General features: G+C 48.3%; 1 protein-coding gene across 2 annotated transcripts in view; it reads left to right on the top strand.

Annotated features, from left to right (window-relative positions):
- The window catches only part of insrb (insulin receptor b), a 52,355-nt gene extending 35,518 nt beyond the window's left edge, over positions 1-16,837 (top strand). The window contains exons 3-5 of one of the 2 annotated variants that reach the window (XM_040052836.1): positions 10,956-11,164; positions 11,256-11,389; positions 16,562-16,837. In XM_040052836.1, the coding sequence (XP_039908770.1) occupies positions 10,956-11,164; positions 11,256-11,389; positions 16,562-16,781 (563 nt within the window). In that variant the 3' untranslated portion in view covers positions 16,782-16,837. The remainder of the gene's footprint in view (positions 1-10,955; positions 11,165-11,255; positions 11,390-16,561) is intronic. The other variant, XM_040052835.1, reaches the window with a different exon arrangement.
- The last annotated feature ends 15 nt before the right edge of the window (positions 16,838-16,852 follow it).

The following is a 16,852-nucleotide window of genomic DNA, read 5'->3' as shown; positions in this document are numbered from 1 at the left end:
GTTCCTTACACTGAATACAGTGTTTGCCATTCGGGTCTCTCAGCATTCAGCACGATGAGAGGATGGAAACCAGTAAAGTAGTCGGTGTACACTGGAACACGAGGCTGCAGTAACATTGAGGTCAAATCCATGCTTGAGTGAGACTCGCTGGGATAAACAGGCTGCTGTTGCCTCAGAAATTAGGCCCAGTTCACCAGTTTGTGCTACAGAGAAATAAACTGGTGTGTTTAAACTGCAGTGTTGAGTTTTCAGAGCGTTTTCGTCTCTTGGTAACAACAGGCATAAATAACAATGTCAGCTCGGCTTCTCCCTGTTTACCTCTGGCTGCTGTGTTTCTCTGTGCACCACCCACACACCCACCCACTCACTCCGACTGACGGTTGGAGGGGGCCTCTGCTGACAACACCTGCACCTCCAAGGATGAGCAGGGCCTCTTCAGCCCCCCCTCCCCCCTCGTGTTGTATGTGCTGTGTTCTTTATTCTTTTGTCCTTCACGCTGGTATGAGTTATTATTTCTGTGCACGCACACACGTATGGTGTTATGACACAAACAGGTACTCCTTTGTGGTTGGATGGTTCTCCTCCAGAAGTCGCCTGCTGGGAAAATCCCTCAGCTTGATTTTGTTCCCCCAGCCCAGGCCCCTGAAGGGACACCATGTGCCTCAGTCTGGCTTAAGATCCACGTTAGGCCCAGACTGCAGCTATAAGAGAGGCGAGCACCTCCAGTGTTGTTGGAGGATCTTTTGGAATAAAGTCGTAGACGAATTAAAGAGCTCGTTTGCAGGTGTCCGACACGCACATGTAGATTTGTACCAATCTGGAGTTTAAAACACTTTCTGTCATTTCCAAAGACTCACTTATTTTGATTGTGCAACTCTTATTTCACTCTGATTTTACAGAAGAGAGGATACCGTTTCCTTTATTTATTAGAGGTGGGAATCACCATACAGCCCACGATACGATATTATCACAATACTTAACGCACGATACGATATTATTGCAATTTTTAAAAATATTTTGCGATATTCAGATTCTGTCCATAAAGGTAAACTTCATCAATATTCATTTTATCTAATAACAAAGTCTCGCACTCAGTCTTTCTCTCATTTCAGTTTTATTGTTGACAAACTGAACGGTTTGTATTACAGTCTAGTCCAACTTAACTGAATGCAACCATCTGGTACAATTATAGCTATTCTGAACTATGCAATATGAAAACTATGCAGCCCATTCAGCAACTGAAGGATTTGAAAGTAAATTAAAACAAAATATAATTTTACATTAAATAAAAAAGTTCTAAACTTAATGAAAATAAAACATGTCTTAAATTAAAATAAGTAAACGGTCATGTTTATTGCTGCCATAAAAAAAGTGAAACACATCTGGATTCTTGCTCAGAAAAAGGATCAACGTGCTCTGAAGTCAGAGCATAAAAACCTTTTTCTGTAACAAAATATCGATTTGTGCTGTCCCTGTATCGATACATTATTAGCAAACAAAATATCACGATGCTACACAGTATCGATTTTTTCCCCCACCCCTATTATTTATGACATGAAAGTGGGCCATAAACATGAAGATGTTTGTTTTTTGGATACTTTGAGGGAATATTGAAACGCAGAATTCAGGATTACTCAGTTCAGACTCACATTTGCAGAAATTAAAGGTTTTGTTTCTTTGTCTTCTGCTGCCAACGGTGAAAAAGCAGCTTCGGCAGGTTTCCTGACAGAAACAGTGAGGGTGGCACTAACCTGGACTTCCTGTCATGTACTTTGAAGCAGATATATGACGGGCTTCAATATTTCATGTAGTGCTCTTTACAAATGATGTTTTTACGCTAAAGCAAAGTTTTATTTGTTTTGCTAATTTGTTCAAACAGCTGTGTTGATACTTCTGAGGGCGTTTACTTAGATAACAGCTCGTAAACCAGAGTGAGTGCATGTATTAATTATAGTTTTCAGGTGTCCATATAAATGCAAGAACATGTTTGTTGGTAATATTTTAGATATTTTAAATAGACCATAAATGTATTTGATTTTGATTTAAGCTGCAAAACAGAAAAGCAAAGAGTCACGAATCATCGTAACGACTCTGTAAGTGAATAATATGTCGGCTACTTAATCTTGCTTTTGAGGAGATGCCCCACAGATTCGAGGAGAGGAAAACGAGCCTGGGGGAGGGGACGCAGTCCTGCCGCTCTGTGCTGGTAAATCCACGTGGTTTGGTTGTCGTACTTCGCTAAGTGTTTCCCCCGCAGTGGCCGCGTGCCTGCACCGCCTGCTCGACCCCTCGCACCCCAGGCTTTTTTCCTGGATCTTTCCTTTCAGCGCGTTTTCCTCCCTTTGAGCTTCACCCTTCCGCCTCGCCCTCCACCTTCCGTTCACCCGTCGCCTCTCCCGTGTGTCCGTATCGCTGCGTGCAGATGCATTTCGCGCAGGCTGCATTGGCCTCTGCTTTTCCTTCCTGGCGCTCGTCAGCGCCGTCGTCATGCCAGGGCACAGGGAGTCAGATCAGATCTTATTCTAGCACGTCCATATCACTCTAGGTGCTGCTGCATGATACGCGTGGCTCCTGGTAAGCTGTAGTGATGCGTCTCCTCCCCTCCATATGTAAAGCTTGTCGTTATAGGCATGCACACGCGTGTAATCCCCCGGTTCTTTGTTTGGCAGTTAATTGTGTGCTTATGGCAACTCTCTTCATTCTGGCAGTTATTGAAACTAAGATTTTAATTAGGGGAGGTTTCAGAGCGGCGTTGAAGTGGTGGATCGGCGAGCAGACAGTAAGTTATCATCCCAGTCAGCTGACGTTAGGGTCCTGTTGAACATGTAAACTCTGTGGTATGCGTTTTATTCCTGTTCACACAGGAACAGGATGTTTTTGGGACACTTGGATTTAGTTGAACCGTTTGTTGGTCACCTGATGGCACAGCTTGTTCCCAGAGATGTAGCCGGTAGTTCGAATCCCGTCAGTGCACGTCCAACGCTCTTTTCCAGTCGCAGTTATCTCGACTCGACCGTGCTAGGTTTTTGAGGTTTGAAGCGAGATGACTTGGGCCAAAAATGTGACATCAGCAGACTGCATGCCACTGATTGGCCGGGAAGTGACGTGGTAGGATGAGTCACGAGAGCGACTCCTTCACAAGACTCAAATCCGCCATTTTTTGAAACCTGGCAACGAGGGTAACGGCTGCACCGAAATCAACACCGTGCAGACGTTTACACGCCGGTGTAGCATCGCCTCCATCGTTGGCTTCTGTTTGTGTCGCATAGAAATGACATCACGGCCGCCGCTCACAGTGAGGTGGGACTGGAGCAGAGTCGGTGCTGGTGGGAGAGACGCATTTCTCTCCTGGTGGATTCAGTCCTGAGGTTCCCCACTGGTGTCATCAGCACTTCCAGTTCAGGACAAAAGAAAAAGGGGAACGTGATGAAACGCCAGAGTACGGGATGTCTCGATATTTCCCAAAGTCTTCTGATCCATGTGAGTCTGAGTCACTGTTGTGATTATGACTAACACCCTCCATGATGAGCCACACCGGCCCCCGGAGACACCACGGTCGGGTGTCTCAGCTGTTTTCATTGGCTGCTCGCTGCGCTGATGGAAAGATGGCTCTCGCCGTTTGATAACCACAGCTTTATTTTTCCTTGGAAAAATGTTGTAATCTGTATATGTTACAGTTTGTACCCAGGTACGTTTCAGGTCGGTGGCTGCTCTCTACACACCGTTGTGCACCTGATCTTATTTACTGTCAGCCTGTTACGCTACAAAGATTTGTGCCCTTTATCGAATGTAATTCTTCCAGACTTTAGTCAAGCAGCAACAGCACCACCATTGTTGTGTCGGGTCAGGGGTTAAAGGGCACGAAGGAAGGGTCTGTTTTCTTCCAACAAAGGAACGTCATTAGAACATGTTTGCAACACGTGAGCCGTGTTTTCAGTTTGGGAATGTGACAGGCCTGTTTCTCCGAGTCGTGATGAAGAGTTTCCCTCCTTCCTCCCAGACTAAAAGGTTCTTCCTGAGGCCCTGTGGGAAGCGAGTGGAAGGAGGAGACGGGCAGGATGGGAGTCTTCCGATTTTTGTAAAAAGAGCAGAGGGGGCATGTTTTTAACTGAGAGCTCTTCAACTTTAGCTGTTTTGGTTTTTTGCCGCCTATATTTTTCCATCTGTCGGAACGAAGCGTTCCCTTGAAATTCCTCAAGTATTTAGAAGCCCTCCCATCTTTTCTGAAGCTGCACGATTGACATGTGCATCCACATTGTGCTCTTCTCTGGGCGTGCACGCACGTGCGCACACCTCTCCCCATGCACCGTGGCTCTATGTAGTGCTATGCTGTGAATATGAAATAGGACAGCCAGCATCTGCACTGCAGCCATCCCGCCCTGGCTTCACACTGTGACTGCTGCTCGCTGCAGCTGGTCGGCCTGCACAAACACACCAGCACGGAGCTTTGTGCGCGCGCTCGTGTTTTCTTGTCTGTTCATTTGTTTGTGTGAAATCATTTCCTTGTTTGTCCTGCTTTTGATTTCAGGCAGACGTCGTGTTTACCTGCAGACGCTCTGTGCGTGTTTGTCTTCACGTTTGCCCGCATGCTCGCTGCTACCTTTTAATCTGCACGCGGCATCTGTGCTGCCGATGTAACCCAGTTAAAGGAAAACAGAAACTTGGCTCCAGCTTTCATCGTGTCGCTGAATAAAGGCCACATGGTCCAGTTTCATTATTGGTTTGTACATTAAATGTTATCAACCAGAGAAACACACAACAAGCAAAAGTTTAAGTGGTTCATTTGTGTCTTAATAACAAGAATTTAATCAGATAATCTGTTTATTCATTACTTATACAGTTTATTCATGTCCTTTCAAGGCTTCGGTAAAAAGTCCAGTTTCTTGGCATCCTGGACTCCACGCAGCCCTCGCCTCGGTCGGAAGGTCTACGCGAACTCAACGCCCCTGAAATACAAGAAAGCCTGAAAGAGGAAAGGAGGCAGGGAAGAAAGAAGGACGGAGTGAGGAAAGAGGACAGGAGGAAGGGAGAACTGTGACAATCGGGCCTTTGAAAAACTCGAGGACAGAGAGCAATTTGAGTTGTGTCTTTGACTTTCTCTGTGTCTAATGTGAGGAGATAATGGGCGGCTGAGGCAGAAGGAGAATGCTTTAAAAAACACCTTAGTCATGAGCGGGCCACGGCGCAGCACCGCCGATTAAATTAACCCGACGATGGACGGGTATTTATCCAAGAACAGCTACGGTCCATAAAACGGCACCGAGCAGCGCCGGGCAAAGGTGTCGAGCCACCGTCTGCAGAGTGTTTTACATGTAAGCTTCAGACAAACAGGAGCTGCAGCTGAGTCCAGCTGTTCAGGTTCCTCCGTCTGACGGCAGAGTTTGGGCCTGTGGGATTATTTCCTCCTCGCCGGTCGCTTTCACGATCGATTCATCGTAAACTGTTAAAGGCTGTTTGTGTCTGAGTTTTATGTATCTGAGTGAGTGTGTGTGTGTGTGTGTGTTTCATGTTTGCGTCTAATGTCAGAAAAGCTCGAGCTGGTGGCAGTGCGACAAATTAAAGCTGCGTCACAGAGGAGGGGAGAGCGAGGAGACGTGGCTCGTCGCAGGATAAGGGTTAACACGGATCAGTAGGTTCGGAGGTCGGTAACGACACGAGCATCAGAAAGTTGCAGAGAGTGTGTGAGTGTGAGTTCAGTTCCACCCTGAGCATCTGCAGTGAGATCCGGTGACTGGGGTTTTCTCGGCGGGTGATTTATCACCTGCGACGAGACGCACTACGGTGGGGTGGGACCGAGGGAAAGCAAGGTGCCGAGGAGGGTCAAGAGGGGGGGAAAGAAAGAAGAAGAAGCAGAGTGGAAAAGGTCAAAGTGGTTGTAAATCTTTACGAGGCAGAGAGATGACGAGAAGGTGAGGCGTTACCGTGAAAGACAGGACACGAACACAGCCAGAGGGGAATCTAAGAAAATGCCTGTTGGGAGCATGCAGCTAATTACTGCAGACGGTCTATGTCTGGACTCATCTCCATGGTAACAGGACGGGCCAGCAGGGCTGGCCGGCGCACAGGAAGACACAGACGAGGAAATCGATGAACAGACAGACAAAGCGGGGAGCGAAACCACGCTCATTAAACCACATTCCCCCCTTTTCAAACTGTTTATCTTCGTGTCTGCGTTCGTGAAAATGAATTAGCCTCACGTTAAGGAGAGCTTCAGCTGCAGCAGGCCGAGCTGGAGATCACAAGAGGCTGTGTTTGGGATCCAGATAAGGAAAAACAGTAAGTCTGGCCATGTGTGGAGAAGGTTTCTCCGTTCTCACAGACTCGGTTTCCTTTCATTGCGATCGATGGACGCTTCGATTAAACTTTGTAGCACTGAATCGCAGCTGTAGAAGGAGCGCTGTAGCTGCACGGCTGTACAATAAAGCGCGCGTGTGCTTGTTCGGCCATTGGGGCGCTGCAGGGTCATGATGACGGGCTATCAGAGAAGGAGGTGCAGCAGATATTCGGGCCTTGCTTCTTGACACGAGCGGGCCGTCACTCGTTTGGGGAGACCGGCAGAACGCTTCTGTTTATGGAAGTGGAAAGAGTCGACATGTTGAGACGGGCATGTCAGATATGTGGCAGGAGCGTGCGATAGGAGAGAATAGTGCGCCGTGAGGTATATACCCTGATAAAAACAAAGCACACAGGCCGTAATGACACTACAGCCTGTGTGTGTTCTGTTTTCTAAGGTTTGACCTAAAGCGAAGGCTGAACTCGTGTGCGTCCGAGATGAACCAGGCCCTGCTCTTCCAGCCACTTCCACCCTCGGCAACCCAGCCTCGTTTCATTTTGCCAGCACACATGTTGCCCTTTGTTCTTCGTGTCACTTTTGTATCTTGTTATAGATAAAGGTCGTGAGCGTTTCTTTGAACACAGCTTGGCACAAACAGTCCATCGTCCCAAAAAGCCTCCAGGTCAGCAGCAGGTTCACAGCCTAAATCTTCCCGCTGTAAGGTGACCCTGCTCACCGCTGCACCACCCAACCCCACACCTGATGCTAGAGTCAGACCCCGTGGCTCGGTAAACCACCCGGTTTCATTTAGATGTCCAAACATGTTGGATCCGGGCTCCAGTGTGTGAGCGTCACACGGTCGCTGACTCGGTGACGGATCCACAGGATTATAAAAATAACGCCGATGGAAAGGGAGGAGCTGTGGTGGCGATACGCTGCCTGCAGTTTGTTTTTCCTCTCTGCTGTCTCAGTATTTACTTATTAGAAGTGATACACGGAGCGCTTCTCAGGAAACGGCGATCAGTTCCTGAGAGCTCGTTTGAATAACGCTGTTTGCAGCTCTTCCTCTGGTTCGCTGCACTGTGAAGTTAGTCTCGTTTCTTTGGCAACAGCTCACCAAATAAAAAGTGCTGGACGGCGTACGTTTTTCTGGCAGATTAAAAACGAATAAAGTTTTGTTGTTTTATGCCACGGATGGTTGTTTTTGTAACAAACCTGCTGTGGTGCTTCATAAGGATTTAAGACTTTGTTCTTCTTCGTTTGAGGTAAAATGAGTAGAGAACAGACGGGCTTGTTCTGGTGTTCGGCCTCGATTCTGCAGTCGCTCATTCGGACTTCAGCCACTAGACTGATTGTTGACAGGAGAGACGGCGTGATTGGTGTGTGTGTGACCTGTGGGGGAATATCGGCTCGAAGCATAAAGGGTTAGAAAAGATCGGACGTTGGTGTTCGTCAGAGCCGACTCTCCTCTCCTCCACCTTCTGCTTCCTCACGTCAGCTGTTTTCTGTCTTCCTCTCCACCTCCTGTCTTCCCCCCTCTGCTCTTTCCTTAGCCTGTGTTGCATTTCCGTGAACGGCGGCGTGGCTTTCGTGCTTCTTGACGACGCCGGTGTCACTCTGGTCCCTCCCAGCAATCGGCGTGTTTTTGTTTACAGCCGTTCCCCTCCCTCCAGTCCCTCAGGACAAATATCTTACATCAGATCACTCGAAGCATTTATAGCAGTGCTTTTGAAGCTCAGGACTCCCACCGTGGCCAAATATAGTAAACTGTGTGTGGATGAGTAAGAGCGTGCGTGTCCTGAGTGAGCAGCTCTGGGGTAAAAACGTGTTTGTTATTGTTCCCAGCTCTTTGCCTGTAGACACCGCGGCCAATTAAAGGGGAGGTTTTAAGTGTTATGAGCAGGAAGTGTTGCGTGTGTGGCTGCACGCTATTGGCTGCCCGGCTTTCTCCTGCGTTCTCCCCCGAGGATCGAGCAGCCGGGGCTTTTACTGCCGTGGCCAAATGAAAGGTAAACGTAGCACACCTTTGATCACGCCTCGCGTTTAAACACCTTTACTGGAACTGTGTGCATGCGTAAGGAGGAGGCGGGCAAATGATTCAATGACACAGTGAGGTTTTACGTGTGTTTGTGTTTGGCTTAATGAGAGAGAACCTCTCCAGGATGCTGCCTCCTCGTCTTGTTGTGCCAGCGAAATCATCCCTTCATCCGTGCCTCCCCCTCCCCTTCCCCACCCAGCCAGCCAGCATGAAAACAAAACAAGGCGCTGTATGAATGAAAGTGGGAGGGGCAGAGTGGCCTAGAAAGGCAGGCAGGCAGATAGAGCGGTAGATAGTGGTGCAGGGCAGGGTGAGACTGGGATGGAGAGGACAGTGGAGTAGGAGGGGATGAGTGAGCGTGTTTGGCATAGTAGCTAACCCGCGTTAGTGTGAGCAGACACGGTCCTGCTGCAGTGGTGGTGTTTGTGCTGCACATGTGCAAACTGCACGCTGCTTCTGTGAAGAATAACAGACATTTTGTCGTCTCGTGGATTTGATTGAAAAAAATGAGCCTCTGTTTCTGGCTTTGGGTAAACGGATCGAGCCTTTAGCTTGGCCCCCCCTCGGCAGCCGGTCTTCCCTGGCGTGTTGGCTTCTTAGCTGCATCTGCTCCTTCCCACCTGTCCCAGCACGGCCAGGGTTAACCCTGGGAGTCTCTCCCCTCCAACATGGAAGAGACCATTCAGTGGCTGCCTCCCCCAGCCAGCTAGCACATTGGCTAAAGCTTAGGGTGGATCCAGAGGGCTGGAGCGATTCCCCGGCATGGATCTGGATCAGCCCTCCCCTTCACCATTATGCGGCGGAGTGGAGGGTGAGGGCGGGGGAGGAGCTGTGCATTCTTCTCGGTTGTGCGCAGCAGCGGCGTCTTAACGGCACTTAGTAAAGAAGATGTAGAGGAGCGACCTCCGCATGAACTACCCCAGAGGACGGAGATGGTGTTTTTCCCTGCATTAGTCATTCTCCCTCTCCGGGGTTTTTCCCCCGGCTGCTCCCTTCATTATTGTTCCTTTCTTTAACCTCGTTACCCCACCCCATCCTCACCCCTTGCCACAACCCTGTCTGTCCCCTCCGCTTTTACTCAGGCAGCACAATGGGCCGCCCTCTCGTGCAAAAGGAGGCATGCTGGGGTGGGAAGGTGGGGGCCCTGGATGTAACCTTGGCAGCAAGAGTTGTCCTCAACAGAGGCTGCATCCCACAAAAGCTGCAAACATTGCCCCCCTGGCACCTTTTTAGGCTGTTCATCAGCGTGACACCTGAATAATGTTTCCCCTTCAGTTCTTCGCTGCTAGAAGAGCGATCGCAGCTCGGCTCACGCGATCAATTCAGACATCGCACACGCTATACAAGCACACGTCACGTGGGTTAACGGCCACGGAGCCCTCATCCTCCAGACTAAAGCAGGACGGAGGAACATGAAAATGAGCTGAACCCGCCGGGGACACGGTGAGATGACCGAAGGGCTCGTCCGGTCGAGACGAGACGTGTTTTACTGAACAGGCTCTGAATTAAGGGGAACATTTTTACCACCTTCTCTAACAGCCGCTGAACTTTCAGGCTTAAAACACTGATCAGTTCAATCTTCTTTTATTGCCAATATTTTACTATGAAGACCAACTTCCAGCCTTCAGTTATTACTTCTCCACTGCACAGCTGAGGGCAGTTTGTCGGCGCTGTGGGCGCCGATGATAAAAAGGTTGGTGGTCGGTGTAACGTGAGATCTAATGAGTCTGTGGTCAGAGACTACTACAGTCAGCGGGTCAGACCGGACTGCTAATCTGATCACAGCTGACTCTTAGGCTCTTTCCCAATAGGTCCAAAAACTCTGGCGTGAGCCCGTGTCACATAGTGTTCAGCCTTTCAGCAATTAAGCCGGTTTCCTTGGCAACGCGGGCTGCTGCTGACCCTCGGCGGAAACTGCTCAGGTGAAGTCGTGCAGTTTTCCAGCCTGAGCTGGTTTGATTTGTGCAGTCATGTGTCCATGAAGTACGTAAAGTGCATACTTACTAATAACATGTTAGTCAGTTCAGTCCACGTCACATGCAAACACACCCCCCCTCTGCTCCTTCAACCCCTCCCAGTATCCCAGTACCCACTTGCAGTGAACACTGGGATGTGCGTGCCTGAAGAGCAGACGAGCCTTTGTAGCTTCTCTCAGGTGTGAGATGACAAAGTCAGTGGTGCAAATACCAGCGAGCGAACAAGGAAGTGCTCGTGTTTTGGGTTTTTTGACCTTTGTGTGGAGGTCAGACGTTTTCCATCTTGTGTTCTTCCTCATGGCTGCGCACGCTCCCGTTTTCTCTTTGAGCGACCGCAGCAATAACAAAAGGCCAACTACATACACACCTGTTTATAGTTCACGTGTGGATATAAACACCCAATATGCACGCGGTTCACTCGCTGCTCTCAGATCAGTGCGAACCACAGCTTGGTGGCCATCTCGCTGTGATGTTTGGTGAGCTGTGAGATGCTAAAAGGAGCAGCAGTGAGAAATATCGCTGTCAGCGCAGCCTTGTGTTTGAGCTCGTCACAGAAGCTGTCCGAACGGTGACGCCGGCGGGGGAAGCGGGATAAAACGCGTATGAGGAGAATATGTATGAGCTCACATTTAACCGCCTCTTCCCCCTTTCTGCTCGTCTCCTTTAGTGTGCGTGGACAACTGTAAGCACAGTGCCTGCACCCCCCAGGGCCAGTGCTGCCACGACCAGTGCCTGGGCAGCTGCTCTGAGCCGGGTAACGCCAGCAGCTGCGTGGCCTGCAGGAACCTCCAGCACGGGAACGCCTGCGTAGAGAAATGTCCTCCTGGATACTATATCTTCAGAGGGTGGCGCTGTGTCAGCTTTGCTTTCTGTCAGGTTGGTAATAATTGCAATTAATCACCAGTTCATTAATAAACTCGTGTAATTACATTTTCCCCCCACTTGTTGTACTTGTTCATATACTCAGGACCTCCACAACCAGTGTAAGCAGACTCGGAAACAAAACCAGGACCGGGACTCGGGCTGCCATGAATACGTCATCCACAGCGGAGCCTGTATCCCAGAGTGCCCTTCCGGATATTCCAGTATAAATTCCACTACGTACGTCTGGCTGACACACAAACGCACGCACAAACCTCGCTGATGGTAGCTGTCGTCACATGGTTGTAAATGTCATCCCACCGCCACTCTGTGGTCACCGCACACATTTGCACAGAAGGGAACTTTACATTTGTTTGTTACACTCGATAAGTTATGTAGCGATGCAGGTAAGTCCCCGTCTGCTCCAGCTTCTCCTCGTGTTGCCTCTTAATGTCTTCTGCTCAGGTGTTCACCAAATCTGAAATGGGACAGAGAGCATAAATACAGCAAAGCACACGCAGGCATGGGGGAACCTGTATGTGATGGTTGGCCCCGCTTTGTGCAGTCCTTAGTAACCGCGCGTTACTGTTTCACTGGAAACCTGAGCAGGATGAGTCACAAACTCAGCAGCACATCAAATAAAGAAAAGGCAATATTTGCACGAGAAGTTACCACGCAGCGCTGAAGGCACAGTTTCCATTTAGGCATCAGCTACATGATTTCATATGCAAATTAGTCCTCTGATCTCAGCCGCTGCAAATACGTCCCCGGTTTGTTTTCACGGCCTCCGTCACATTTTGTTCTCGGTGATTACTCAGCTGCATCGGCTTCGGCACAACGCTGTCCAGAGAAGTTTATAAAACTTTTAGTACGGAGATTATGTGTTTTTAATTTGCTTAAAACCACATATGAGGGTCCTGTGCTCCCAGTGATGTTTAAACAGTCTGTGCTGGTGAGCGCGTCTCCTGCAGTTTTCATGTGAAATTTAGCAAAACACTCTGTGTGCATTTCAGAAAGGGTTTAAGAGTCAGTTTTATTTATTTATATATACATATATAAAAATGTTAATTCACAACAACTCTCCCTTAAGACTCTTTATTTTGGAAGATAAAGACCTTAAAAAATGAAAAGTAAGCACACAGCAGTGCCACGGTCATATACAGCCAGGAGACCAAGTTCAATACAGGAGCAGAAAATTAAAGTCAGAGTAATGAGGAATATCACAAACTAACCACCTCCTATGACCACTTTTAATAAATGTATAGAAATGCATGTAGCTGTACATAATTGTACGTCTTTAACGTGAATTTCAGTTTTGACTGCGTCCCACCTGCAGTACCTCCGTGGCTCACCATGGGGCCGCAGCCCACACTTTGGTAATCACGGCGCTAAAAGCAAACTCTCGACGATATTGGGGAGCGTTTAAAAAAAACCCAACCCTACGAACAGGAAGAAGAAATCTCGAGTAGATCCAGGCTCGGGGAGCGGCGGCCATCGCCGTGACCGACGTTAGAAATCTGGAGCCTCAGCTCAGTCGTCTCTGTTAACCAGATATACTGAAGTCAGACAGGAGAAGAGTCAAAGTCGAAACACCGGTTACAGTTTTCCACAGTGCACGTGTAACCTCGTCTTATTGATGTCTTAAATGTGACAAGAGCTTTTAATAAAACGACGTCCAACCTGTTTACCTCACAGCTTATTCAGCTTTCTACGTGAAGGAGAGAAGAACATCCCGTCTCGTAGCTGTTGCTAAACACGGAGGACGTGCGTTTGTTTCGAAGAAAGCGTGTGTTTACATGCTTCCAGTGCACACACATACAGCCGAGGCAGCGAGGGCAACACGTTTGTCTCAGCAGCAGCTCGGAGAAATCCTCCCGCAGTCTGTCTGTGGCCGACGCTATCGATGGAGACGCGTTTCAGACGTAATCATTATTTCTTTTCTTTGAACCACAGCTTGGCACAAACAGTCCATCGTCCTTATTTACTTCTTGATTGCAAAAAAGGGTCGTCACCTAGTGTGAAGAAGAAGTGGAGTGAAGTTTGCAGACAGATGGTTAGGACTGTTGAGAAAGACTAAAAGTGGCGAGTGTGACAGGAAAAGCAGCGCTGGCTCTAACAGCAGCAGGTTGTGCGCTGCAGCCACAGGTGGCTGAATGATTGATGGTGTTTGTGTTTTTCTGGCGTACCTGCGTTTGTGCGCGTGCGTTTTTTGTTTATATATTTGCACGTGCGCAAACACGCGTTAGTGTTTATACGCGCAGAAGGTTCTGGCTCATTACCAGCAAAGTGTACAGACGGGTTACTTTTTCCAGGTGCAGACATGATGTTACAGAGAAGACGGAGTCATATTGTGTGTTTATTAGATAAACAATACCAACTAAGGCGTTTTAAAGCTTTTAGTACAAACAGCAGAAAAGGTAACAGCATTTAATCGTCACGCGCTTTAGAGAGAAATGCATCTCGCCAGCCTGCGGGGAATATCGCGTGCTTAGACAGAGCATCGCTGTAAATCTCAGTCACACACCCCGAGGCCGAACGGCAGCCTTTATGTGCGCGTGTTGTTGTTTTTTGTGCGTCCTTGCACATCGATGCGTAATCCTGGGCAATACTTTCAGGCATGTCAAGAATGCCTTGGTGGTTATGTGCCAATGAACTACACAAAATGGAAATATTGGTTGGTCGCCAGGTGACGTCCACGGCCTGGAACGAGGCTCGATGTCCACGTCGTCATTGGGAATCTGTTGATTTTTGCGACATTACAGCCTGTTTTGGTTATAACGAGAACATGTGTCATCATCTGGCAGCAGCTCCACCCAGACAGACACGAGCACGCCCCGTCCGCCACTGCTTTCACACCCACGCCGTCCAACGTGAACATGGCCCACCCATCGGTTTGCATCATGATGTTTTTGCTGGGACTCTTAACAGACTGCTGAGTAGGAGACCCTGCCTCCCTTTGGTGCCTCCAGCATTGTGCATGTGTGCATGTGTGCATGTGTGCATGTGCAGCGCTGTTAGCACGCATCTAAAGCAACAAAGACATGAGAGGTGTTAGATATGATGGAAGCTGCCCTGTACTTCATTTTTCCAGGTAGATATTAGAATAGAATAGAATTCAACTTTATTGTCATTGCACACGTCACAGGTACAAGGCAACGAAATGCAGTTTGCATCCATCCAGAAGTGCAGAATTAAGTCGAATTAAAAATGATCGTATTGTACAGAATGATTACACAGAATTATACAGCAGTGCAGGTAAGTGAGACATGTGGATGATTTCTACAGAGGTATGTAAAGTGCTGGTGGTTGTGAGTGGTGGTTCAGTGCATGTTATTATACTGTGTATTATGTTATATTAAGATAATGTGAAGAAACGCTTCATAACTGCATCTTCATCCTCCTCTGCCAGTCTAAAAAGAGTTTCCTCTTTCCTGGATGTGACAGCAGTACCGCTGTGCGTGCACGTACGCTCGCTCCAAACCAAAGCCTCTGTTCTCGACGGTTCGGGGAGTCCGAGTCACAGAGTTCAGCCGGACGGATCAACGCTGTCCCTTTAAGAGCTCCGGTCGGACGCCGCCTGTCTGCCTGCGTGTCTGTGTTTTTCACTACAACGACCCAAAACATTCTGTCTACGCTGCAACTAGAGCGTTACTTCTGAGGAGTTGAATATACAATTTTCCATGTGGGAGAAAGAGACACAAAATATGCTTGGAGCTTTTCTTAAAAGTCACTGTTGTTCTGCAGAATTCATTACAGTGTATTTCCACTCACTCACAAGTCACAGCGAGAATGATTCGTCCACTGAGTGCGAGAAATGAGGAGCTTGATAAGGTGGAAACCACGAGGAGCCGGGCGTGGAGATCGTTTGGAGCTGTCAGCGTAGATGGGAAAAGCAGTACCTGTGGGGTGTTTCGTGCCACTGTGACTGTGGTAAATGGGGTCTTCATCGCAGCCTGGCTGTCTGGGAGGGGTGGGGGGCTTATTTTGGATAACGTGTATGTGCGTTTGTGTTTCCTGCACAGAGGGAATATAATAGGAGCTGCACAGAATTAAAGCAGGGTGAGCTTATGAATAGCAGTACAACAGCTTCCTTTGTTGGCTGCTTCCTGGGCACAGGGGCTCCTTTAAAGACGTCCCCGGGGCCCGAGTTTGGTGATCGGTATCTTTTCTAATGATCCAGAGCAATCCCCTGCCCCGGCTGACATGCACTCTACCTTTTTTAAGCAAACGTGAAAAACATTATAACTGAACATCCTCGATTCCCTCAAAATAGGAAATGGGGAAGTATACATGGAGGCTTCCTTGCCCTTCAGCCAGTGTGCAGCGTGTATGGCTAAAGCAGGTGGGTGGGGACATCGAGGGTGGAAATGAAAGCTGGATTCTGCTCTTTTGAGAGTGCATCAAAAAAATAAACGGTGCTCATTTGTGAATGGAGCAGCACGTACCAGGCTACTCGCTGCACATGCCAGGCCTTTTGTGAATGATTTTCTTGAAGGGCGCTATCAAGGCCTCATCGCCGCGTGCGTGCGTGTGCATATGATTACGTGCAAAAGCACGTTTGCAGTGGGAGGACATCGCTCTGAGAGCTGCAGCTGCCGCGCGAGTCTTGTTTCTTTTCTCTGTGACATTTTTTGCACTAAAACTAGCGGCAGAACATTAATCCTGTTAAATAAACCATTTTATTTTGGAGGTTATTAAATCATTTGAGAGAATTATAGAGATTCACATAAGTGCAGCAGCTTATTGAGCGCATGTTTGATGGTTTCTTGTTTGATTCACCACCGTCACTTCCATTAAAAACAGATATATATGATTATATAAAGTATGCCCCACCAATACACCGATATATCGGTTGGAGGTCAATACTGATATTGACAGATTTTAACCATTTCGTCATCAAGCCACATTTCCGTTTTAGCCTTTAACGTGGACGTCTGTGGGGATTGACTCATTCTTGGAGCCAGCCTCAAGTGGACATGAGAGGAACTGCAGTTTCAGACACTTGAATGTTGGCTCGTGTTTGTTTTCTAATTTCCTTTGGACAAAGGGAGCAGCTATAACAGAGCAGATGGATGTCTGCTCATGTAGAAAGTCTGAATAGACCTCAGAAAAACTCCGCTGAACAGATTCGTCCTTGTTGTTTAAAACTGCGATGTCATCCCCGGCTCCGACCCACGGCGCTCCGCTATGTCACCGAGCATTCCTGCCTCATTCCAATTCTGATAACTGCACGCAGAAACATTTGAGGCATTTTCTGTGTGTTTCGCTCAGAAAACAGTTTTGTTTGCTTTAACCGAAGGCGTTTCTCTGCAGCGTCCCCGTTGTCTCCAGAAGTCCTGACCTTCAGCTAGTCGTGGCTCGCACACAAAGCTCGTTCATTAGGATTTTGATGTTGTGTGTTTCTCTGTGTAGGCTGACTTGCTCACGGTGTGCGGGCTTGTGTCCTAAAGAGTGTGTGGGAAACAAGACCATCGACTCGGTAACGTCGGCCCAGGCTTTGAGGGGGTGCACCATTCTTAAAGGCAACATGATCATCAAGATTCGAGGAGGCAGTGAGTGCCACTTCCTGTTTCTCTCTCCGTGTCGCCTTCTTGTCCATTACTTGGGTTTCTTGACTTCCCCCCTTTGTTAAAACTTTTTGAGCCTTTATCTGTATGTACCTGACCTCTGTCTGCTCTCATCAGCTGGTAGCTATTATTTGTG

The sequence above is a fragment of the Simochromis diagramma genome, unplaced genomic scaffold, assembly GCF_900408965.1.
Source record: "Simochromis diagramma unplaced genomic scaffold, fSimDia1.1 OVJJ01000419.1, whole genome shotgun sequence".
Classification (NCBI taxonomy): Eukaryota; Metazoa; Chordata; class Actinopteri; order Cichliformes; family Cichlidae; genus Simochromis; species Simochromis diagramma.
This window is presented reverse-complemented; position numbering and strand designations above follow the sequence as displayed.